The sequence below is a fragment of the Sphaeramia orbicularis genome, chromosome 9 (assembly GCF_902148855.1).
Source record: "Sphaeramia orbicularis chromosome 9, fSphaOr1.1, whole genome shotgun sequence".
NCBI lineage: Eukaryota > Metazoa > Chordata > Actinopteri > Kurtiformes > Apogonidae > Sphaeramia > Sphaeramia orbicularis.
The window spans coordinates 32,893,328-32,917,127 of record NC_043965.1 but is presented as its reverse complement, the minus strand read 5'-3'; the positions used below and the strand labels follow the sequence as shown (position 1 = coordinate 32,917,127).

Below are 23,800 nucleotides of genomic sequence, written 5' to 3'. Positions count from 1 at the left end.
CGGCACCTCCAGCGCGTGACGGCGCACAGCCCACCAGCAGCGCGCGACAGAGGCGCGCATCCAGTCAGCTCCACACCAGAAGGTTACGCGGTGTGGGTCAGCGTGGGCAGCTGGGCGGCATTTTGGCGAGATCACTCTTATGTCAGCGCTTATTTCAATCCAAAAGGCCCTTCACTAAATTAAAAATAATAAATAATCATTTCCATGTTTTACGGTGTAAGTAGAGTCAGTAATAGATCTTTTATTTGACACCATTCATGAATTATGTACCTGCCTCTTAGGACACGCTGTTGATCTTATTTGCTATGCCCATTAATGTATGGTCACCATACCTGACGGGTTCTACATTACACTGCGCCATCTGGTGAGCATTTTCTGCTACTGTAAGTACCGCCGTACTGTGGGATTTATGCAGGCATCTTGCTGGCCACCTATAGGGGTCCTTGGTGGAGTGAGCCGTAGTAGACATCGTTCCAACCAGTCCTTTCTTCCATTTACAGGGTTTAATAGAAGTTCTGTCCATATCTTAGCAGTGTTCGAGCATCATTAGATGTAGTCGTGTCTTCAGCGGGTAATATTATTATATAATTGATGAAAATGTTCACTATGTCATGGGTGAAATTAGCTGAAGTTGCTAGTGGAAGCTAACTAGCTGAATGTGTTGATCCCGGTTTAGTTTAGTTCATTATTCTCCTCTCTTCGGTTAGTTTAGGAGATGGACCCTTATCCCGGAGTCACTGACGGTGATTCTACTAAACAACAGGAGAGACACTATTACCTGTTATCAGAACTGCAAACACTAGTAAAAGACTTACCCAGGTACTGTTTACCTAGCTTCATGAAACACGTCCCACGTATTACACAGAACTGGATACAGGTGTTGTGCCGAGGTACGTATCCCCACTCAGAATTGTTTCCTTTGGCCGCGCGATCTTAATTTCGACTTTTTATGTCATAATTATGACTTACAATGGGGATTTTTTTTTTCAGTGATGGACACGGGCTTCCTATGTATGGAAGGGCTTCCATACGTCATAAATATGAGATAAAAAGTCGCAAGTATGAGATTAAAAAATCGAAATTATGCTCCTGCGGCCAGGGGGAACAATTCTAAGCGGGGATACGTACTTTGGCACAACACCTGTTAATGTTGCTTGTTCGCTTTATAACTGGGTTTTTGCTGTTGTTTTTTATTTGCTTGGGCAGCTCCTTCCAACAGAGACTGTCTTACAACACCCTCAGTGACCTGGCCCAGGCCCTCATAGACGGAACCGTCTATGAAATAGTACAGGGGCTCTTGGACATTCAGCATCTGACCGAGAAAAACCTGTACAATCAGAGGCAAAAGCTCCACTGTGAACACCAAGGTGAATAACAGAATTATTTCAAAAAGCAAGCTTATACCTGTCCTGTGGAAAAGAAGTCAAATCTGTATCTATATATGACCTACTTGTGTTATTTCGATTATGCTTATATTAATACTGTTTTTTGTGTGTAGCCCTTAAACAAGATCTTGTAAGGAAGCACAAAGATGCTCTGCAGACATGCAAATCTCACAACCTGGCACTTTTCAAGTCAAATCATCAAGCCGAGTTAGAGGTAGATCGCTGGCAGAAAAAAAAACTTGTCATTATCAGTTAACTTGTGTGTAGTTTGTGGTATTCTAAAAGATGCAAATATTCTTAGGCTCTGGAAATTCGTGTGCGAGAGGAGCAAAGGATGATGGATAAGAAGATTGTGGCTGAAATGGATCAAAAAGTAATAGACCAACAAAACACCTTGGAGAAAGCTGGGGTCCCTGGGTTTTACATCACCACTAATCCACAGGTAAACCTTTAGTGTAGCCTACTCCTTTTAATTAGGAATACAGGGGGACATTCTAACACCACAAATACAGCAAAAGGTTGTAGTCTTGTCCTGTGTAATGAAGTGAAATCTCCACCAGGTGGCATAACCCTGTGTCTTATTTCAGGAGCTGACAATGCAGATGAACCTTCTTGAACTGATTCTCAAGCTGCAACAGAAGGAATCTCAATCTGGAGTCCTTTGAAGCAGATGCCTATGGTGACAAAACAAACCATACAATAACCAGATGGTGATTGGTCTGAGTAATTGAGAGATATTGACATGTGTTGGTCAATGTGCAGGATCGCTCTCTTCAACACACAGGAAAATCTGTTGTGATGAGAGTGGCTGTTTTCAGTTACACAAGAAATATGTTTCTTGCTCTGAAGGATAGCAGTAGCAAGGTGTGGCTTGGCAAAGTTAAGTGACTGAATAACATGTGGCACATTGTAACAAGAGACAGCTACATATAGTTCAGTCACATTCAGCAAGACACGAGGTGGTTTTCTTTATATGGGTCTCAAAATGACTTTGAAGGAGTTACCTTGAGGTGTATGCACTTTACATGTATGAGAGACCCCACTTTGGGCAGCTACAGTTTCTTTTTAGCATTTTCTGCTGTGGGCAAAGCTATTTTAGGAGGATGTGCACCCTACTGTTCTGTTAAATTTGCCATTTATAAAACAGAAGCAGACCAAATCTCTTTCTGCAAAATGTGTAAATGTTTGTCAGGGAAAAGTGTGTGCTACTTAATGTTTGCTTTCCTTCAATAATAAAGGACTCATTTGCTACAGATATGTTGGTGCTGCTGCTGCCACTGTCAAATAAGTGGTATGTTTTTTTTGTTTTTTTTTTTATTATGTATGAATATATGCTGTTAAGATACCAATCACGGTTTTTTTTTTATGATATTTAACTTCATTCTCAAAGCTTTACTCTAAATATTACTAGAGCAATGTGTATCACAGTGGGACATATAGAGGAAAGCGAGTATGCATCTGGGGATCACTTTTTTGTTTTTTGTTTTTTTTTAGAAATACATTGGATTTTTTTTTTTTTTTTTTTTTTTTAGAAACACGTGAATTTGTTGTTTCTTGAGGTGAAAAAAATATTAATTAGTCCAACTTTTATTTAATTTTAGGATATATTGAGATGGAGACATAATGTAGTGTCAATGACAGGCCAGGTGTCCAAAAATCAGGGACTGTTTTAGTGGTATATTAAGAATTTGGTTTTTGGACATTGACCTGCAGACCAAAGACTTCCTGGTCTAATTTGTATCATATATCTGTATTTAAATCCTGGTGTAGCCCTCAAAGACCTAGAACCATCTAAGTGGCAACTTTTTCTTAGGCTATTTATCAACATTTATTATAAAAATCTCTGATTTTTTTCTGTGAAAATCAGGTGTTTCCCTGTATTTAATTCACTGATCATGTAGATGTTCATAAAAGCTCAGAGTAAATTCAAAGGTTTTTAAATCAAAACATAGAAAACTGAAGAAAAAGTTAAGAATCTGCAGTCACTGTCATTTATCAAACTACTGGATTTTGCTGCTGGATCAATGTTACAGAAGATGGCGGTCTTTCCACATTCACCACAGAGCCTCTGAATGTCCAAATGGGTCACATCTGATGAGAAACTGCATTTTACCTCAATTATTTCAATGCATTGATGGGATTTGTGGTTCAGAAAATATTAAACATTTTAGATCAGTAGATGCTTCTGGTTACCAGTGACTGTTTAGGTCTTTAAGGCTTAGTATATTAAAATTTAAAATGCAGTTATCTACTACCTAATATATTTTCTGTTTTATTTTTACATTGGTTGTGAAAAAAACCTGGCTTGGGAGATAATATTGCATTTTATGTTTCATTACCACTGACATACATATTGCCAAAACTTGTAACACCCCTCCACATCATTGAATTCAGGTGTTACAGTCACTTCCAGAAGTTGTCAACTTTGCAGAGTCAGTAGCTATGGATCTCCAAATCTCATATGGCCTTCAGATTAGCCTAAGAACAATGCATAGAGAGCTTTAATGAATGGATTTCTGTAGCCCAGTGGCTACATCCAAGCCTTACATCACTAAGTGCAATGCAAAGCCTCATCACAATACCTCACAGATCTCCTCCACCCATATACCCAGTCATGTTCCCTGTAGTCATCTCACAAGCACCTGCTGGCCAACCCCCGCACCAGATTGTGGACTCTTGAGGACAGGGCTTTGTCTGTCAGTGCTCCCACACTCTGGAACAGTTTACCACTCCATCCCTACCCATGTTCAAAAAGCACCTCAAATCATTTCTTTTCACCAAGTCTTTTGATCCCTAACCTCCACTCCCTTTTCTCCCCTTCTTTTATCCTTGTTAAGAGACCTTAAGTATCATGAAAGGTGCTATATAAGTCCAAGCTATTATTATTATTAAAGCATATGCAGTGATGTAAAGCAGCTGCCACTGGACTCTAGAGCAGTGTGTTCTCTGGAGTGATGAATCATGCTTCTCTGTCTGGTAATGTGATGGATGTGGCTGTTACCAGGAGGACAAATTTGTCTGAGTGCATTGTGCCAAGTGTAAAGAATGGTCAAAGTGTTGGGCTTGGCCCTTTAGTTTCAGTGAGAGGAACTCTTAATCTTTCAACGTACCAAGACATTTTGGACAATTCCATGCTTCCAATTTTTTTTGGAAACAGTTTAGGAACAACCCCTTCCTGTCCCAAAATTACATCAGTGCACAAAGTAAGGTCCATAAAGACACAGATGAGTGAATTTTATATGGAGGAGCTTGACTGACCTCAACCTGACAGAACACCTTTGGGAGGAATTAGAGTGGAAACTGCAAGTTAGGCCTTCATATCCAACATCAGTGCCTGACCTCACAAATGTGCCTGAAAGAACTGTCAAAAAATTTCCATAAAAACACTCCTAAACCTTGAGGAAATCCTTCCCAGAATACGTGATGCTGTTATAGCTGCAAAGAATGGAGCAATTCCATATTAAATCCTACAGATTAAGAATAGGATGTCATTATGATTCATGTGTATGTGAAGACACATGTCCCAATTCTCTTGTCAATATGATGTAGCACAGAAAATAACATTTAAAGCTTCCTTGTGGTAAATTTAATAGGCTCTAGGGGACCCTCTGGTGGCCACAGGGTGAATAACGTAGTAACTAAAGCAGGGGTCACCAGCCCTGATCCTCGAGAGCTACTATTCTGCATGTTTTAAATGTATCCCTCTTCATAAATTTAAAAAAAATAAATAAAAATGTATCCCTCTTCCAACAAACCTGACTCATATGATAAGCCTATCATCAAGCTCTGTAGAAGCCTGATAACAGCTGTCAGGTTGTGCTGGAAGAGGGAAACATCTAAAACATGCAGGATAGTAGTTCTGGAGTGTTGGTGACCCCTGCTGTAAAGGCTTAATCTCCTCTGGAGGAACATTTGCACAGAAACATGCAGTTTTGGGTGTCCTGCTTTCTGTAGTGTTCCGTTATTTAAGAATAAAAAATATATATTCAGCATGTTTTGTATTGTAGCCTATCTGTATTAGTTGGTTTAATGTATAGTTTAATGTAACTTGTATTTCTTTTTTCATAAACTGCAGTAACTCAGACTTATGATTCAGATTTGTATTCATGGATAATGCATAAATAAGGGAGGGCAGGGGGGACAGCATCTGTCAGGGAGTCCTGGCCCCAGACCCTCCTCCTTCGCCGTGTGATGGGTGGGGCGGACGGTGGGGGAAGCCTTTGAGCAGGAGTGGAGGTGACTGCGCCTTTAAGGACCAGTCCTGGCTCTGCATGCTGGGTTTATTCATCGGCGCACCTTCTGCTCCATCACTAGGCGATGCACCGAGACAACTTCTAACCGCACTGGATCAGCTGCACAGATGAGGGACCCATGACAAAAACTCGGTAAAATAATAATTGTGTTTGTGATGTAGTGACTGCCACGTTCACTTTGGTATCACCGAGCCTGTCCCGTTAAATAACCACACCTGCGCAATTCACAAGTGCGATGTATCTGCATCCAGAAGTAGACTGTAGCTGCTGCCGAGCCTCCTCCTGCGTCCGTTTCCATTTTGTTGTAAATTATTCATTTGTTATTTAAAACGCCGTTTATGTTATTGCTCATCTGCTCCGTCTACAGCGGGACGGTGTCCGTGGATGTGTGTGTAATGAGGATGAATATGAAAGAAAAGTCAGTCGTGTTCATCTGACACTGGCTTTATTTCTAGAGGGGATAAAGCGTTACGTAATGATAACAGAGAGGCATCCTAGTGTCGCCATATGCCTTCCGAGGGCAAGAATGGGATGTTGAACCGCCCGGAACAGGAGGATGATTCCGGGGTCTGGCCCATTGGAAAAACTAGTCACATCCATTAGGACAAATAAATAGAAGATACATGTTCCGTACCGTCTGTTACTGCTATCAGATCGGTGTTCCTTGTTTTCCTCTTCATGTTTTACATTGGCAGATGAATGACGTGTGCTTTATTCTGTGCAGTGTTCACTAGGCTGCCACATAACACCTCACTGCAGAATCACCAAAGGCCTCCTGCAGATAACCCAGATAACATTCAAGTAGTCAACAGCTGACACCGCAACTTGGAAATGGTTCCTCAACTGTTTACATTAGATTTGGAATGGATACTTATCAGCTTATTTTGATAGATTTTTGCATGTAAATACAATGTAAATATAACGTTTTATTCTCCTACTGCAAGTAAAAAATATGTCAATCTAAACGCTTAAAATATATCATCAAATGCATTTAATACTATGGTTAAATGTGAGCACAACAAAGGATTTAAATGTTGTTGGAGTTTTTTCCTATTTTGAGGTGACCTTTGTCACTTTTTTGTGTTCTTGCAGATCAGCTTCATAGACAGGTGATGGGTCCAGTGTGACTGTTACAACACCATCCTGCCCACCTAGCCTGTCTAATTCTGTAGCTATGGCAACTTGTTCGAGAGGCTGCGCACCAGCGGTGCGCCTTTGTCAGAAACTGAACCGGCTCAAGACACTGGATGATGACATGATGGCCACATCACTGAAACGCTGCCTCTCTACACTGGACCTGACTCTGTTGGGAGTTGGTGGCATGGTTGGCTCTGGGCTTTATGTCCTAACAGGCACAGTAGCTAAAGACATGGTTGGGCCTGCTGTCATCATATCCTTCCTTTTTGCAGGTATTGCTTCTTTATTGGCTGCCTTTTGTTATGCAGAGTTTGGAGCGCGTATTCCCAAGACAGGATCAGCCTACATGTTTACCTACGTCTCTGTAGGAGAAGTTTGGGCTTTTCTCATTGGTTGGAATGTTATTCTGGAGAACATGATTGGTGGTGCTGCTGTGGCAAGAGCATGGAGTGGTTATCTGGACTCCATTTTTAACCATGCCATCCAAAACTTTACTGAGACACACATTATGCAGTGGAACATCCCCTTTCTGGCCCATTATCCTGATCTACTAGCAGCAGGGATTCTAGTAGTTGCCTCATTCTTCATTTCCTTTGGAGTCCAAGTGTCCTCTTACCTCAACCACATCTTCTCCACAATTAGTATGGGTGTCATCATTTTCATTCTGGTCTTTGGTTTTGTGCTTGCGGAACCAGCTAATTGGAGTCAGAAAGAAGGAGGCTTTGCACCTTTTGGGTTGTCTGGAATACTGGCAGGTTCAGCCACTTGCTTCTACGCATTTGTGGGCTTTGATGTAATTGCATCATCAAGTGAAGAGGCAAAGAACCCACAGAAAGCTGTTCCCATCGCTACTGCAATCTCTCTTGGATTGGCAGCAACAGCTTACATCTTGGTCTCCACAGTGCTCACACTAATGGTACCATGGCATACACTGGACCCCAACTCAGCTCTGGCAGATGCTTTCTTCCGCCGTGGTTACAGTTGGGCTGGAGTTGTGGTGGCAGTAGGTTCCATCTGTGGTGAGTATAAACCTTCAAGTGTCATTTAAATGGCTATTATACATAATATAAACAATGCACATGTGGCAGTGCATATTACAGTGTTGTAATAACTGTGTAACTGTGTTCCTGTTTTAGCTATGAACACCGTGCTGCTCTGTAATCTATTCTCCCTTCCTCGGATTGTGTACGCCATGGCAGAGGATGGGTTATTCTTCTCCATTTTTGCACGGGTCAATCCTGTTACCAAAGTCCCTGTCAATGCGATTTTGGTGTTTGGAGTTCTCATGGCCACCATGGCTCTCATTTTTGACCTGGAGGCCTTGGTTCAGTTCTTGTCCATTGGCACTCTGTTGGCATACACCTTTGTGGCAGCTAGCGTTATTGTGCTCCGCTTCCAGCCTGACAAATCCACCTCCAAGAGTACAGCTTCTACATCTCCAAACCCTAATGCTGAACCTTCCCCTGCACCCTCAGAGTCTCAGACGATAGCAGAGGACAGCGGTGAGCTGAAGCAGTATGAGTCCTTCTCTGATAAACTCCAGCTGGTGGAGAGACAGAAGACAAGAGAGCGGCGTGGTGTGGGGCAGCTGAAGGCATGCTGGGAGCCATACCTTGGCCGGCTGCTGGGGGACTGTGAGCCAGGCGAGGTGGTGGCCTTCTCTGTGCTGACTCTGATAGTGAGCTCAGTGTCCCTCTGTGTTGTGCTGGAATTTGGAACCCAGCAACTACATCTGCCGATGTGGAGTTTCACAATGCTGCTGGTGATTTTTAGTCTAGCTTTTGTTATCAGCCTGGCTCTCATATGGATTCATGAGCCACAAAGTGACAGCAAAACATTCCAGGTGAGCTTTATGATAACTCTTAAATAACTGTGTGCACAGTGGTAACTGATGATACCTTTTGTTTGACTTTGCTTGTTTGACTTGACTTTACAAATATTAATACTTGATCATCATGAGACACATGACTGTCCCATTTAACTGAGTAAAATACATATAATGCATATACATGACTTATGTATTTTTTTGTTGCATAGGTACCTCTGGTTCCATTGTCTCCGGGTGCCAGTATCCTCATAAATGTATTCCTCATGATGAAGCTCAGCTATCTAACCTGGATTCGATTCACTGTATGGATTGCTATAGGTAAGAAAGTTCCACATGGAGGCAGACAAAGTGGCTCCTAAAGTTTTTGTTTTTCATACAGTGTATGACAAAGAACACAAAGACAAACACACAGTGCATGACGTGAACTTAATTTTTCTTTGTCATTTGTTTGAAGATTCAGATTCAGAATACGTTATTAATCCCAGAGGAAATTATGTGTTATTTTCTTGTTCATAGCATTATTCTGCTGTCTGCCAGCTCTATGCGCTTTATGATGTTTTAAACATAGAAAGGTTTCCCTGTTGTCTGGATGCAGACGGTGCTCACACAACAGTATAGGTTCCGTCTCTGAAGGGGATCAGTTTGGAAACCTGATTAGCTACATTAGCTTAAGGCCTCTCTCCACAACTAAACCATTTAAACACGACTGTCAGACTGCTGCAAGTTAACAAGATGCACACTCATGGAACATTACACTCGACAGGGCATTAGGGTCTCTCAGAACCAGTTTTCCCAAGTGAAAGCAGGGACCATTTACCCTCCAGAATGAGCATTCCTGAGAAAAGAGATAAGGTGGATTTAAAGTCGAGTAATAAGTATAACAGTAAAGAGGATATAAATCATCAATATGGTTTGGTTCAGATTTCTTCACAATTAAAATACAGATACAAAATTTAGGACTTGATGGAGATATGTGATATGAGACTACAGTCATGGAAAAAAGTTTTTGTGCACCCTTAAAATTTTACACGGTCTCCAATATTGTCAGGAAGTATTTGCTGAAAATTATGTTTTGTGAATCAAAGGTGTGGCTGCAGCAAACAGACACAAACTGGTGCATTTTCTTTTTTATAGTTAACAAGAAACCATAACAGAACTAAATTCTTGATACTTTCAACATGTCTTGCCCTGAATGCGTTTCAAGGGGCATTATCCTGCAGAAACATCCAGTTTTGACCTTGACAGAACAGTGCACAACCAGAAGGAGGCATGTGAGTTTCCAGAATGGTACAATGCTTGGTAGAGTTCAATGACTTAGGGGTGATTCTTAATGCAATATATTACAAATGCATGCAAACTTTTTCCACCACTGTAGTGTACAGTATATAAAGGCCCAATCCCAGTTCACCTCTTAGCCCTCCCACTTACTCCTACCCCTTGGCCCTTGTACTTGGCACTACCCCTTGAAACGGAGCTGCAAGGGTTAGGGGTTGAAACATCCCCCTATGAAATGGGACAACCCTTCCAGACCTGTTACATCAGCAGCAGTCTTCGATGCTGCTATTAACAGATGCAACAACTTGTTTCCAAAAGTATTCACAATGCCGTCAGTAGCTCTAACCATCTCTGTTCCATGGGCTATGTCATCTTTTTGCGGCTATCAACTCTAAACTGCAGAAATGCGGTCTATAACACATTGAAACAGCATTAAACGGTCGATCAAATGATTACGTTATTTACAAAAAAAATACATACATTTGTGTCTTTCTTTCATTACACTGCTGCACTTTTTGGCTGTGTTTACCTCCATCTTGCCAACGATTCAAACAGAATTATGGGAAATTTCTTCTACCCCTCTGTTCGTAGTGTGGTCCTGAAATATCTCCGTTTCGAGGGCCAAACAGCCCTCCGCCTTAGCCCTTCCCCTCCATCTAATTGAGAATCGGGACAACACTACCCCTTCACATGTATGCGCAAAACCAAGGGGTAGGGGTAAGGGGGAGGACCAAGGGGTGAATTGGGATTCAGCCATAGTTTGAGAATATGGTCCTAGACACCAAATAAATCATAGTGAACATATATGTTGCCTAGCATGCTTCAGTTTGAATAAAATACATGTATTATACTGTAATAACATTACCAACTCAAAGACCATCTAAAACTAAGATATGTCTCCAAACTAGACATAAAACGTGCACTTTAACATAAGCTGTACCCTCAGTTAGTACTAAACACTAATTAAATAAGTGTAAATGACGCCTTTCTCAAGAATTCATACAGCATGTATTATTTTAAATGATCATTACAGTTACATTGTTTCACGCTGTCATTTTCGCAGGTCTCCTTGTGTATTTTGGCTATGGGATCTGGCATAGTAAGGAGGGAAGGCGGGAGCTGCAGCCCAAAGACATGGCCGCGCGGTACGTGGTTCTACCCAGTGGCAGCCTGGTAGAGACAGTGCAGTCTGTCCAGCCTGATGGACAAGTGGAAACCTCCGTGCACCACATGAACCCCCCCACTGCCTCTGCTGCTGAGGAGTATGCAGGAAAGAGATGATGTGTGACCAAATATAGTCATTACTACTGCCTGGTATTATCTGTTGTCTCCCACTCATAGGCATCATAACTTGTATACTCTTTCTAGCTCACTCCCTTTAGTGTGTAACTGGCCTGCCACAGTTTGTACTTGTTGCTATGCTAATGTAAGCACACCACAGGATGGGATGCTCGCTCTCTGTCTCATTGTGAAACTTATTTGTATACCTTGTAATACTCGAATGTACAATAGAGAGCTTTATTAGTTCAGTAACTCCCAGCACCAAAATTGTCTTCTATCTTTCAGAAACAGCTCTTTTCTTGCAACCTGCCACTTTATCAAAGTCCATGCATTTGTCGGTTATATGGTGCTTTCTTTGTGACAAACTGTATTTTTAGTTAAGTATACTCAGTGGATGGTTTTTAAATTTTAATACAGATCGGGACCTAAAAATGTCACTCTCAGCAAGGTAGAAGATACTGCACATTTTTTCTTGAAGATATCATCATCGGTAAACTAAGTGTTAACTTGCTGCATGCTTTCAGTTCAGCAGAGGAATGCACAAACCTTCGCACCCATGTAAAAATGTGTGTGAGTTTACATTTTTGCCTTTTTCTCAAGCTTAAATCCCCTTCTGAAACCTCAGGAGAAACTACACATACTGATGTGGATTCTCTTAGTCTACCCCTTTCTTTTATTACATAAGGAGCAATTTCTGTGATTTAATCCTATATCTTAAACTATGTATTTATTTTTCTATTATTACTGTTAATATTTTTGCTTTTTTATAGATATCTTTAGCTTCAGTTTTTTTGTGAGTTGCCTTTTCCTGCTGCTGTCCGTTTGTTGTCTGTTTTATATCCATCACTTTTTGCATGTACCTCGTCATGAGTAATTTGTGTTCACCTTTTACTTAGCTGATCAACACTTGAGTGGGTCATTTAATCCCCTAGATCTGATCCCATGACCCTTTTCTTTTAAGTTTCACAGGTTTGTCTTTTTCTCACGGCCTTCCCCTTCCCCCCCTCTACCTTTTAGCATGGCATGAAATACATTTTTGAGCTCTTTACTTTATAGTTATATGACTGATTTCTAAAAATGCTGAGCGCTAATTATTACATATACCATAAGGGAAGCACAAACCTATTGAGTAGCTGTCCTAACACAGGGTAAAGCACTGTCAGGCAGATACGAGCTGTTATGTTTGGGATGGTGATGTGCTTCGTCTTTGTGAGGCCTCTGTAATCCCGGCAGATTTGCAGCAGCCCCTGTTGCCAGTCTGCAGTTTGACCTAGATTAGAGAAAGGCACAAATACAAACATTCCCACAACCTATACTTATTAAGAACAGTGTCAATAAATGATAATTTCTTTTTTTATTATATAGGTAATTGCACATAAAATGGTTATTTCTCTGTTGTTATGCATTTTGTTTGTGTTTGCATGTGTTACTTAACAAACCAATGGCCTTAAATACATTGTAATCAATACAGACTGATTTCCAAAGTTACAGTAATCAGTCTGATACAATAAGTTATTCTTTTCATCACCTGACAAAAGTTCTTAAACAGAATAAATACCAGTGACTTTTACATCAAAACCCATACATTGTACAGAGTGTTTTAGAAGAAGGCTATTTGGCATAGTTACAAAAATGACTTGGCTTCAGGAGAGTTTGTACAACTTTGCACACTGTTCAGAAACTATTGTCTAGTATTTTTGTGTTATGCTTTTGATGTCAGGGCCAGTGACAGTTGTTAATACTGTGGTGCTTTTTTAAGCTGAACATCCTCTCACTTCTTTCTCTGTCTTTTTGTGCCAGGAAGCACAGTGAGGATGCAGTTCATTTGTGACTTATGAACTGTATTGTGCCCTGTACTTGCACATTAAGGTCTCAGATCTTTCTGTTATAGTGTACGTCTGTATAAATCGCAAAAGACTGTGTTATAAATTGAAAATAAATGTTTTGAAGCAGCATTTACAAAATTGCATATTATGAGTTAATATGACTGCAGCTTCCTTCTGGAAATGACATTCTGCAGACTTCAATACGTGGGTTGTTTCTAAATTCGATAAGATCTGAAAGTTTCTGAACATCTCATCGTCATAATACTCAGCTCTTTACAAGGTGTGAATTTTTCTGTATCTAATTCAAAAGGTATAATAAAAGCTACATGTGGCTGAAGAGCTACAGTTTACATACAATGTATACTAAGCTGCTTTTAGTAACATTGATATGTGAAAATAATATTTTTTATTACCAAATGCCATGATATATTTGTGCTAGGAAAGCAGACAACTCATCTACTGTTAGTTTTGTGTGTTACATAATTGTGAGAATATTTTTAGTCATCAGGAGCCAACTGCTCTAGATTAACATGACTAAACACCAGATTTGTACAAATTGATCATTTTGTCATGCGTAACAGTAGCCTAATGTTCATTGGCATCTGTGACACTGGGTGAAAGACCTTGAGTACAACTTCAGTTACATGCTTGAACTCAGAACATGTCACCCTCAGGTCATGAGTAGGCTTTAAAGTGAATAAAACAAAAGGTGAGTTGAATTAGCAATGCAGAGACATGATGCTCAAGAGACGTAAGGTGATTCATAATAGACAGATGACGGATGATCAGTTACTATCTCCTATAGATATTACACATCAGAATATTAAAAAAAAATAACATGATGTATATGACTTTAATTGTGCAGTCCTGATCTTCAGGCACTAATGAGGGTGTGCTGTCGTATTGACTTGACAAGACAGACAGAAAGGTCAGCCTTGTGATTCAACAGAGACTGAATCCGGTGAGCACTTGCGTTGCCATGGAAACTCTCACTCCATATCCTCATCAAATGGCTGTAAAATATATATCAACACAAGTCTGTACACACCGCTTTCAGATTGTAAATAGTGGCTGTTTACTCAGAAACATGTAACTTATCTCCCATCCCATTCATTCAGGTATATGCGGGCCTATCATATATCAGAAACCCAAGCCTAACCTCTGTTTGAGTGTCAGTAAAAACAGAAGCCTTCCTTATTTACTTAGAGTTCATTATAAACATAAATACAGCACATTTCAGTATTACATAATGAGAAAACAATGTGCCAGTGGTATGAACATAAACGTGATGAAAACGTACAGTAAGAGATAATACATTTTAATAATATAGGAAAAAATTTCAACATTCCATACTCAGATTTACAAAAGTCCTGATACAAAAGATCCACAATACAAATTTGATTCCTTGGTCATGTTATACATTTACAGTACATGTGTAAGGATTCATTTTTTCCTCTGGTTCAATCCTCTGGAGTGAAAAAGAAAAGAAGAGGTATGTGCTTTTGTGCGGCCTTTAGCAGCAGCAGAGCCTGTGCTGAGGTGGAGAGTTTTAAGGTGAATTTGTATGGAGGAGGGGGAGGTGGCAGTGGACACACTATCCTTTGACCCAGCTGACTCCAGACCACTTTCTCCTCCTGTGGCTTCCTTCCTGCTGTTACTGTATCCGAGGTGTGCCGCACTGCTGCTGCTCTGCCTGCAGCATGCCGAAGAAATAGAACAATACCAGAGAAACAGTGGGATGATTAATAATTAATAACATGGTGCTCATTGTCTCCTATGCTGTGTAATATTTAACAAAAAACAAAAACATATTATGCACCTACAATAGATTTTTCTGCAATTGCATCATGTGATTTTGATGTTTCTTTTCTGTTTCACTGAGCACAGAGTTGTTCCATGTTTGTTGAGGTGAGGTTTCCTGTTAGTAATAACAAATTATTGATTTTTATATCATTTAATAATTAAAATCAAATCATCCCGATATGATACAGGATGTTTTTGCAAGTTCACTCAAGCATAACATACACGTTAAGCATTAACAATACATTTCAATCACATGTCCTACTTTGCTGGCATCATATTGTGCTCTTTCCTTCAGTTTCACAAGGCTGCTCTGTAGGGCTGTGTTCTCCTGTTCCAAAACCTGTATACGAAGGCAGTTGGCTTGAAGTTGTTGCTCCATATCCAAAATAACATTTCCTGTACCTTTAAATAAGTCAAAATTAACATGAAAACAAAACAGATGAGTAAATTATTTGACTGGAAAAAAACACATTCACCATTTCCTTTCCTTTACTCTATCATGTTGTATCACCATATAAGAAAGTTATACTGCATTTGCACATTTTAAGCAGTCATCATTGTTATATAAACTTCCATAGCTAAGGATACCTTCTGTCTCATTTGCAAAATTTTTATACAGATCACAAATGTTATTTTTATTTATTGTTTTATGTTTAACACACTCACAGTCAGTTGGATATGCAGATGAAGGTACACAGCACAAAGAACCTTTTGCGTACAGACCTTCCAGTTATGCCATTCAGTAAGTGACAGATTTAATGAAAAGATATAAAATACACAATGATTAAATAATTGCTTACTCTGTGGCTGGGCTTGAGACAGGGGGCTGAGCTCTGGAAAAGCCACCAAGAGTCTCTCCCTGTCTTTACAAGCGTGCACATGCTCCTTTAGCTCAGCCACGTTGTTCTTCAGCTCTGCTATGCGTGTTTCCAGTGTCTGCTTCTCCTTCTCAAGTTTAGAAAAAGACTCCTGTTGGAAAAAAGTAATACAGATTGAGCTACTTGGTGTTAAGGCATAAATACAGGATTCTGGGCTGTGGGTAATAGTACCTGTTGTTGAGTAAGCTTAGCCTGCTGTTGTTCTTTCTCCTCTGACATCTGCTGCAGCTGATTGTGGAGCTCAGTCTGTCTCTCCTCTTTTTCTCCCAGCTGCCTCTGCAGCTCCTCACACTCCTCATCAAGGGCATCCACTCTCTCTAATAGAGATTTCTGCTTTGCCTGCATTGACTGGATCCATTAAAGAAGAAACATTTCACTGAAAAACTGCCACATAACTTTTACTGTCAAGATCCCCAGCTGCAGAGTAACAAATAATCTGATGTTTGTTGTGACACTGACCTCTTGCTGACGACAAGCACTGTGGTATTTGGCACTCTCTTTGTCAAAAAGGAGCTGAGCCTCAGAGATTTCACTCTGTAACTGTTGGATCCTGCCCTGCAGGTCATGGAAGGCCTTTTCCTCTTTTTGCAAGGCTTTCACTTTCTCTTGCAGCACCTCCTTTTCATGCCCTGTCACAAAATAAAATGATTTCTCATAGAGCATCAGTATATTTTTATGTGCTCATCGGACAAGAGTAGAGCCCTTGAAACAAATTCATAAATGTTGGACAATACAGATACAGGTATTCTACTTGAGAAGGGTAATACTTCAGTATAGTTCTGCAAAACAATTTCAGAAGGGTAACCTAAACAAAATCCTACACGTTCTTACCCAGTGCATGTAATGTATCCTGTTGTGCTGCTATTTTTTCTTCCAGTTTTGAATTACTTTCCCCCAGGGATAAAATGTCTGTCACAAAAAAAGATGACTTTGTTGTAAATGCAATCTTGTACAATTCACATTACATTTATTTGTGGTTTTACTGTACCTCTTTTGAGTTTTTGTTGCTCCTCTTGTAGCCTTTGCTCTGTTTCTTTTACAGATCTCTGAGCCTTCTGCAATGAAAATTCTAGCTGGACTGTGCTGGTCTGGTAATTTTCCATCTTTTCTTTGAGCTCTTTCTGTGCTTTTTTCATCTCAGATCTGAATCTGTCCCGATCTATCTCTGCAACCACTAGTCTGTCCCTCAGAGGCTGCACCGTACCTCGCACGTCTTGTAGATGTTTTGCCAGACGCCGCATGTCCCTGAGCTCCTCACTGGCCCACTGGGCAACATCACCGGCTGTCATATGGCCCAGTTCCATCGTTTCCTGCATGGCCACTGAGAGTGGCTGTAGAGAGGAAGGCAGGCCCTCACTCTCAAACATTTCTACCAAAGCATCTGCTGTCTTTCTCAAAACTGATTGCACTTGATAACACGCATCACAAGGAACAAGAGCTGATTCAAATGTCTGACAGCCTACATTATGAGTGTTGACTTTAGAAAAACACGGGGTGCTCTGCGTGGGACTTAAAGGTACATGATTCTGTGATAAAAACTTTAAAGACCTTGATGAAGACCTGGCAGATGAGCAATGACTACAGTCACTCCTTGAAGTCAATTGTGAGGAGGCACATGACAGTGTCTCTGTTTCATCACACTCAAAAATATGTGTTGTTGCCTGTTTTTTGGTATCTTTGTATGGACCCTGACAAGCAAAGAGAACATAAAAATGTAAAACAGTTTGCATTATGATTATTTCATGAGACATGTAGTAAAACAAATGAATATATGTACCTTATGAGTGCCAAGTTGAACTAAATTACTCCAGTAATTTCTGACTACAAGACCAAGTGACACATATCCTTTCTCCTTAGTTTGCTGTCTCCTGTATGTGCTCTTCAGCTGCTCAATGTAAACACTAAAGCTTTGTTGAAGAAGCAGCAGTCTTGTTATGCCAAAGGGGAGAGAAAAAAAACATTATAATGCAGTGTTTCTTTGGATGACATAACCATAGGTGGAGTAAGTCCTTTAATTAAGTAAAAATGTTGATACCAAACGCATGGTTAAAACTGGACAGGAAACTGTAAGATGAAAAATAACTAAACAATTGTAGGGAAGCAAAAAATACAATTTTACTAGATGTAAAATGGTGAATAAAATTGAAATATTGAAGTACAAGTACCTTGCAAAAGAACATTACCTGTCAATTACCAGCTCCAGTAAAACAATGTGGGAGTGCTGGTTGAACGCATCCTCCCCGTCCACAAAGTCATACTGGTCCAGCAGAGCCACCATATCCAGATTACAGGAGAGTTTGTCCGGGAACTTCCAGGAGGAAAAACGGACCGGTCCTGTTCTGGAGAACACATCTAAAATGGCACCTTGGAGGTCCACAAGATCCTTCCGGAGGCTTTCAATACAGTCCTGACGGCCTAAAAACTGAGTCATGTCTGACGGGTTGGCTTCCGTTTATTTTTTAGCCGTAAAAAATCGCCGATACTACCTTGTTGACGCCACATCTCCCTGGCAACCTCTTAAAAAAACTCCAAGTTCCATAATGCCTTGGGACGCGTACCCGGAAGTAGTACGTCTCCATTCAAGCAGGTTCAAGGAAAGCACGACGCAGTAGTCTTCAAATACAGTAAGTGTTGGTTTTAATGCTCATAAATGGTGTATTTATATAATAATGAAATAATAAAGGGTGTTCGAAATGACTACATGTGTGGTTTGTTGTTATAGGTAAAAGTTACGTTCATATAAAACAGTCATGCCGCCTGGGCCTGTTCAAATTGTTCAGCCGGAGACCAACAAGGTACGTAACTGCTGCGAGTTTGCTAATGTTAGCTATCTAGCTAGCATGCTATTTTTGGAGGATTATTAATGTTAATGGTGATTACCTGACATAAGTCAACGTCCGGAGTATACAGTTTACTTGTATATTATCCAGAGAAACTAGGGCATGCGTCTTTTTAATAAAAGTGCTAAATAGATGTTGTTAATTATGTATTATGAGCCACAAAGAAAGTTGCATTCATCGTCATCTTCGAAGTAACTTAATGCTGTACTAGTTGGTTATTAGTCTATGTGAATGGGGAAAGCACAGCAAACAAAATCTAAGTGCCACTCACTGTATGAAATAATTGGCGATAAAGTGTGCTTTGTAAGTTGTCAAAAGAAATTTTAAGTGTGTGGTTCTCTTGTAACTTGGCCATAGACGAAATTTGGATTATGATAAGTGCATAGTTCCTCTCTGAGCTTTTTAATCATGAATTTTTAAATATTTTTTTCAACAGAATGATGCAGCGGAAGAAACTCCGGCCACCAAACCCATTGTTGGTATCATATATCCACCTCCTGAGGTCCGGAACATTGTTGACAAGACGGCCAGCTTTGTTGCCAGGTTAGGAACTCAGTATATGTTTATGTCATGTATCAGCTTTAACTTAAGTACGTTTGTAAAAATGTGAAATTAAGTCACAAACCATCTTTTCATTTCATAGGAATGGGCCTGAGTTTGAAGCAAGAATCCGTCAGAATGAGATCAACAATCCAAAGTTTAATTTCCTCAACCCCAATGACCCCTACCATGCCTACTATCGTCACAAAGTCAATGAATTTAAGGAGGGAAAGGCACAAGAGCCATCTGCCGCAGTTCCGAAGGTCATGCAGCAGCAGGCCATGCAGCAACAACAGCTTCCTCAAAAAGTAAGCATTTAAAGTTTTCTTTGTTTTTATTGTGTTCATTTATTTGCCACTATTTACTCAGAGTTATTTTTGTTTTGAATAGGTGCAGTCACAGGTGATTCAGGAGACTGTGATTCCAAAAGAACCACCCCCAGAATTTGAATTCATTGCAGATCCTCCATCAATCTCAGCTTTTGATCTGGACGTTGTCAAACTAACTGCCCAGTTTGTTGCTCGCAATGGCCGCCAGTTTCTGACTCAGCTCATGCAGAAGGAGCAGAGAAACTACCAGTTTGATTTCTTGCGGCCACAGCACAGCCTTTTCAACTACTTTACTAAACTGGTTGAACAGTATACTAAGGTGAGCTGCTGCACTGTGGTAATTTTATGGTAAATTGTTGATAATTTGCTATGTCCTTGTTTTGTGACTGACATTTATTTTGACCTCGTCTCTCGACCTGTAGATTCTGATCCCTCCCAAAGGCCTGCTAAACAAGCTAAAGAAAGAGGCAGAAAATCCAAGAGAGGTTATGGACCAGGTAATATTTGTAGATGTTGTTTAGAGTAAGTATAGTATGCAACTGTGTGTTTGCCATGTTAATTAGCTGTTGTACTACATTATCACCAGGTGAGGTATCGTGTTGAGTGGGCAAAGTTCCAGGAGCGTGAGAGAAAGAAGGAGGAGGAGGAAAGGGAGAAAGAGAGAGTGGCTTATGCCCAAATTGATTGGCACGACTTTGTAGTGGTGGAAACTGTGGATTTCCAGCCTAATGAGCAAGGTAAAATATGCCATGATGTTTATAATCAACTATACTAGCCCTAACTGTAGCCAGATTTACATTTCTATCATGATGTCTTTGTCTACAGGCCACTTTCCTCCACCTACTACACCAGAGGAGCTTGGTGCTCGCATCCTAATCCAAGAGCGCTATGAGAAGTATGGGGAAAGTGAAGAGGTGGAAATGGAAGTTGAGAGTGAGGATGAGGAGGATGAACGTGAGGATCGGCGTGATGGCCAGCCCTCACAGCCAGATCAGGACACACAAGTGCAGGATATGGATGAGGTAAAACAACAGAGAAAAAACAGAATGCAGTTATAATAGAAGTTTGAGATAATGGTGATGATTTTGACACTAATGTTTTGCCAAAACTATTTTTATAAGAACAAAAAATGCTTGGTGGTGATAACAACTCATTGTTTCCTTTCTGCTGTCTCCAGGGATCTGATGAAGAGGATGATGGCATGAAAGCACCACTGCCACCAGACAACCCCATGCCACCTCCACTGCCCCCAACACCAGACCAAGTTATTATTCGCAAAGACTATGATCCCAAAGGTAACACATGATTAAAGAGGAGGAAATATGCTGTGGATAGCATGCCATTACAATGTATTTTAACCTTGTGCTCTATATTCTTTGCAGCTTCCAAGCCTCAGCCCTCAATATCAGTTCCAGATGAGTACCTCATTTCACCAATTACTGGTGAGAAGATTCCAGCCAGTAAGATGCAAGAGCACATGCGTATTGGTCTTCTGGATCCACGCTGGCTGGAGCAAAGGGACCGCAGCATCAGAGAGAGGCAGACAGAGGATGAAGTTTATGCTCCTGGCCTGGATATTGAGAGCAGCTTGAAACAACTTGCTGAGAGGCGTACTGATATCTTTGGTGTGGAAGAAACGGCCATTGGTAAAAAGATTGGTGAAGAAGAAATCCAGAAACCAGAGGAAAAGGTACATGCTTTTACCAGGTTATATGATGTGGTTTTGTTAGTAGTCTTATGTAAATGAATGCATTATGATAGAGTTGTTCCTCTTTTCACACCAGGTTACATGGGATGGTCATTCAGGAAGTATGGCACGTACCCAGCAAGCAGCACAGGCCAATATCACTCTCCAAGAGCAGATTGAAGCCATCCACAAGGCCAAAGGGCTGGTTGGAGAAGATGACACTAAAGAGAAAATTGGCCCAAGCAAGCCCAGTGAAATTCATCATCAGCCTCCAATCCCCTCATCTTCTGTCAGTTTACCTAAACCCACTCCTATCACAGCAGTGCCTCGTCCACCCTCCTCTGTAAGTTACTTTAAGAACACTTCATTCCTTAATTATCTTTATTTCTTTTTTCTAACCACTTAATGTGCTTGTAAATAGGTGGCTCCTCCAGTGCGCACCACTCTGCTGTCTGCTGTGCCTGTAATTCCAAGGCCACCTGTAGCTCCTGTGGTCCGCCTAGCACCAGGCCAAGTCATAACATCAATGCCTCCCATGATTCCTGCTCCTCGCATCAATGTGGTTCCCATGCCACCTTCAGCACCCCACATCATGGCCCCCAGACCACCCCCAATGGTGGTTCCAGCTGGTACGATTAAGTTTTTTATTGACACTAAATATCCATTGTTAATAACAGCTATTTTTCCATTTTGGACTGTTTTATGTATTTATTTGGAATGTCATTAAATTTGTTTATTAAACTGAATCAAAACTGGCCAGCACAATTAACTGTCTTGTAATTATCTGTTGGGTCTTCCTGTTTCTTCAGTTAAAATTAAAATATGCATCCTTTTCCAGCATTTGTTCCAGCTCCTCCTGTACCACAACCCCCAAGCTCTGTTCCTGCACCTCCAGCCCACCCACCCCCTCCCCATGAGGATGAACCAGTCAGCAAGAAGATGAAAACAGAGGACAACCTCATTCCAGAGGATGAGTTTCTGCGTAGAAACAAGGTTAGAGCCAAGAAATGTCATGCAATATGTAAACAGAACACCAAAGTCCAAGTTAAGGATGTTTTCTGGTACTGTGAAGTGTTGAATGTTTTTTTTTTTAGTTTCTAAATAATGGAAGTATAGAACATCCTTTAAGTTTAGCTGTCATGAAATAAGCATCATTTATTCTTCCTTATATAAAGCAAATGTAATAAATACATGTACATGTGTACAAAATACTACCTGGGCCTGTCACATCACCAATAATTGCGCTTCCCAAAGTTGCTAAGGTTTACCTGGACTCACATGATATATTTTTCCTCATCTAGGGTCCAGTGGCAGTTAAAGTGCAAGTCCCCAACATGCAGGATAAGACTGAATGGAAGCTGAGCGGCCAAGTGCTGAATTTCACTGTCCCACTCACAGACCAGGTATGTCATGTCTATATTATTCAATATTTTAGGTCTTTGTGTAATGAGCATAGATCAGTGCATCTACTGTCAGTTCAATCTGTAAATGCAACGTGTCCACAGGTATCTGTTATCAAAGTCAAAATCCATGAAGCCACAGGCATGCCAGCTGGAAAACAGAAGTTACAATATGAGGTAAACTTTTCTTGTACCTTTTATTTGGATCATAGTCTTATTTGTAACGATATAAATGACTTCATAATAAGAGTTGTGTATTTTCTTCCTTTCTAGGGTATTTTTATCAAGGATTCCAACTCTCTGGCTTATTACAACATGTGCAATGGCTCAGTCATTCACTTGGCACTGAAGGAGAGAGGTGGAAGAAAGAAGTGAGCCATGCAACAAGTCAACATTTCCAATGTGGATGTTTTCTTACTCAGTCATGTAATTTGAGTTTTATAAAAGAAATCATACTGTACTTGTAAAAGCATTTACATGTGAAAACCATGTCATTCTTAAATGTTAAGTTTTCCCACACAGATTTGGCTTGCTATGACTTCCCACTGTTGAACTAATTGTTAATAAAATCTAATCTGTTGTTTGATAAATTGTGACAACCATAGACTGTGTAGAGGTCAGTAACGTTCATTAAATAAAAGAATAAAAACAGTTGTCTTTCTTGTGACTATAAGAAATGTATTAATGTGATTCAAGTGAAGTAAGCATGAATACATTTTGATCAGCAGAGGCACAAAAGTCCCAAGATTGCTGGTAAATAGAGAAGCACCTAGTTGTTTAGATTAGTTTGGGACTTGCTTGAAATATCACGGGTTATTTGGATTTGTCATTATTAGTGTAAACCATAGGTGTGAGCTGGTACACTGAGCAGAACAGACATAAGATGTAGTTCCCTAATCGGCCAGTAGGGGTGACCGTACTATCCAGTCAAGGCTGAACTCAAAGCAGCCCAGGACGGCAGACTGCGGGTCGAGGCTAAATCTGTCCACCGCACTCGGGATGGCAGGGCAGCGAACCTTACCACTGCTGGCTGAGAATGTGTTAAGATAGTTAAGAAGGCAGTTTACATATTTGTGGATTATGAAAGTTAAGTAAAAGTTGCTTTGTTTGAAGGTGCAGGCGGTACAAAAATAGTTTTGGCTGTGTTGGCACGGGTTGTTCACACAGACTACGTTAGCAACCTGACGTTAGCTAGCTAATGTTAAATCCGACTTTAGCATTCAACTTAAACTAGCTAGCTAACGCATTACCTCTTTGATGTATGGGCTCTGACAGCTGTAACGTTTGACAGCGTTTACCAAAAGTAAAATAGCGATTAATTAGTTTGGAAGTTTAACT

At 40.5% G+C, this 23,800-nt stretch overlaps 4 protein-coding genes across 8 annotated transcripts; 3 read left to right on the top strand and 1 right to left on the bottom strand.

Moving 5' to 3' along the window:
• The first annotated feature begins 441 nt into the window (after positions 1 to 441).
• Positions 442 to 2,638, top strand: dgcr6 (DiGeorge syndrome critical region gene 6). 3 transcript variants are annotated; one of them, XM_030142495.1, is made up of 6 exons: positions 442 to 571; positions 713 to 819; positions 1,207 to 1,367; positions 1,499 to 1,599; positions 1,687 to 1,827; positions 1,973 to 2,638. In XM_030142495.1, exons 2-6 carry the CDS (start codon positions 716 to 718, stop codon positions 2,048 to 2,050), a joined length of 585 nt encoding a protein of 194 aa, XP_029998355.1. In that variant the 5' UTR covers positions 442 to 571; positions 713 to 715; the 3' UTR covers positions 2,051 to 2,638. The 3 variants fall into 3 exon arrangements, with proteins under 3 accessions (XP_029998355.1, XP_029998354.1, XP_029998356.1); XM_030142494.1 differs by having other exon boundaries at positions 708 to 819; XM_030142496.1 differs by having other exon boundaries at positions 448 to 567.
• Positions 2,639 to 5,635: 2,997 nt separating this feature from the next.
• Positions 5,636 to 13,123, top strand: slc7a4 (solute carrier family 7 member 4). The gene is made up of 5 exons (XM_030142493.1): positions 5,636 to 5,770; positions 6,731 to 7,794; positions 7,912 to 8,618; positions 8,813 to 8,921; positions 10,942 to 13,123. Exons 2-5 carry the CDS (start codon positions 6,813 to 6,815, stop codon positions 11,157 to 11,159), a joined length of 2,016 nt encoding a protein of 671 aa, XP_029998353.1. The 5' UTR covers positions 5,636 to 5,770; positions 6,731 to 6,812; the 3' UTR covers positions 11,160 to 13,123.
• Positions 13,124 to 14,282: 1,159 nt separating this feature from the next.
• ccdc157 (coiled-coil domain containing 157) lies at positions 14,283 to 18,152 on the bottom strand. 2 transcript variants are annotated; one of them, XM_030142491.1, is made up of 10 exons: positions 17,850 to 18,152; positions 17,444 to 17,594; positions 16,655 to 17,354; positions 16,498 to 16,575; positions 16,126 to 16,295; positions 15,838 to 16,014; positions 15,589 to 15,757; positions 15,051 to 15,190; positions 14,809 to 14,903; positions 14,283 to 14,678 (listed from the first exon to the last, which is right to left on the bottom strand). In XM_030142491.1, the coding sequence occupies exons 1-10, from the start codon at positions 18,095 to 18,097 to the stop codon at positions 14,429 to 14,431; spliced, it is 2,178 nt and encodes a 725-aa protein (XP_029998351.1). In that variant the 5' UTR covers positions 18,098 to 18,152; the 3' UTR covers positions 14,283 to 14,428. The 2 variants fall into 2 exon arrangements, with proteins under 2 accessions (XP_029998351.1, XP_029998352.1); XM_030142492.1 differs by having other exon boundaries at positions 14,608 to 14,678; positions 14,805 to 14,903.
• Positions 18,153 to 18,184: 32 nt separating this feature from the next.
• On the top strand, positions 18,185 to 23,113 carry sf3a1 (splicing factor 3a, subunit 1). 2 transcript variants are annotated; one of them, XM_030142490.1, is made up of 16 exons: positions 18,185 to 18,290; positions 18,389 to 18,456; positions 18,941 to 19,049; positions 19,150 to 19,354; positions 19,437 to 19,694; positions 19,798 to 19,872; positions 19,962 to 20,112; positions 20,201 to 20,397; positions 20,553 to 20,670; positions 20,758 to 21,065; positions 21,160 to 21,405; positions 21,484 to 21,691; positions 21,901 to 22,055; positions 22,364 to 22,465; positions 22,568 to 22,639; positions 22,736 to 23,113. In XM_030142490.1, the coding sequence occupies exons 2-16, from the start codon at positions 18,417 to 18,419 to the stop codon at positions 22,835 to 22,837; spliced, it is 2,346 nt and encodes a 781-aa protein (XP_029998350.1). In that variant the 5' UTR covers positions 18,185 to 18,290; positions 18,389 to 18,416; the 3' UTR covers positions 22,838 to 23,113. The 2 variants fall into 2 exon arrangements, with proteins under 2 accessions (XP_029998350.1, XP_029998349.1); XM_030142489.1 differs by having other exon boundaries at positions 18,389 to 18,461; positions 18,943 to 19,049.
• Positions 23,114 to 23,800: the final 687 nt, after the last annotated feature.

Coding starts and splice junctions, on each gene's coding strand:
- dgcr6 (XM_030142495.1), top strand. CDS start 716: ATGGACCCTTATCCCGGAGTCACTGACGGTGATTCTACTAAACAACAG. Junction 820..1,206: donor CTAGTAAAAGACTTACCCAG/GTACTGTTTACC, acceptor TTGCTTGGGCAG/CTCCTTCCAACAGAGACTGT. Junction 1,600..1,686: donor ATCATCAAGCCGAGTTAGAG/GTAGATCGCTGG, acceptor AAATATTCTTAG/GCTCTGGAAATTCGTGTGCG.
- slc7a4 (XM_030142493.1), top strand. CDS start 6,813: ATGGCAACTTGTTCGAGAGGCTGCGCACCAGCGGTGCGCCTTTGTCAG. Junction 7,795..7,911: donor GGCAGTAGGTTCCATCTGTG/GTGAGTATAAAC, acceptor TTCCTGTTTTAG/CTATGAACACCGTGCTGCTC. Junction 8,922..10,941: donor CACTGTATGGATTGCTATAG/GTAAGAAAGTTC, acceptor TCATTTTCGCAG/GTCTCCTTGTGTATTTTGGC.
- ccdc157 (XM_030142491.1), bottom strand. CDS start 18,097: ATGACTCAGTTTTTAGGCCGTCAGGACTGTATTGAAAGCCTCCGGAAG. Junction 16,015..16,125: donor GTGCTTGTCGTCAGCAAGAG/GTCAGTGTCACA, acceptor TAATGGATCCAG/TCAATGCAGGCAAAGCAGAA. Junction 15,191..15,588: donor GTCTCAAGCCCAGCCACAGA/GTAAGCAATTAT, acceptor ACTTATTTAAAG/GTACAGGAAATGTTATTTTG.
- sf3a1 (XM_030142489.1), top strand. CDS start 18,417: ATGCCGCCTGGGCCTGTTCAAATTGTTCAGCCGGAGACCAACAAG. Junction 22,466..22,567: donor CTGTCCCACTCACAGACCAG/GTATGTCATGTC, acceptor ACGTGTCCACAG/GTATCTGTTATCAAAGTCAA. Junction 22,640..22,735: donor AACAGAAGTTACAATATGAG/GTAAACTTTTCT, acceptor CTTCCTTTCTAG/GGTATTTTTATCAAGGATTC.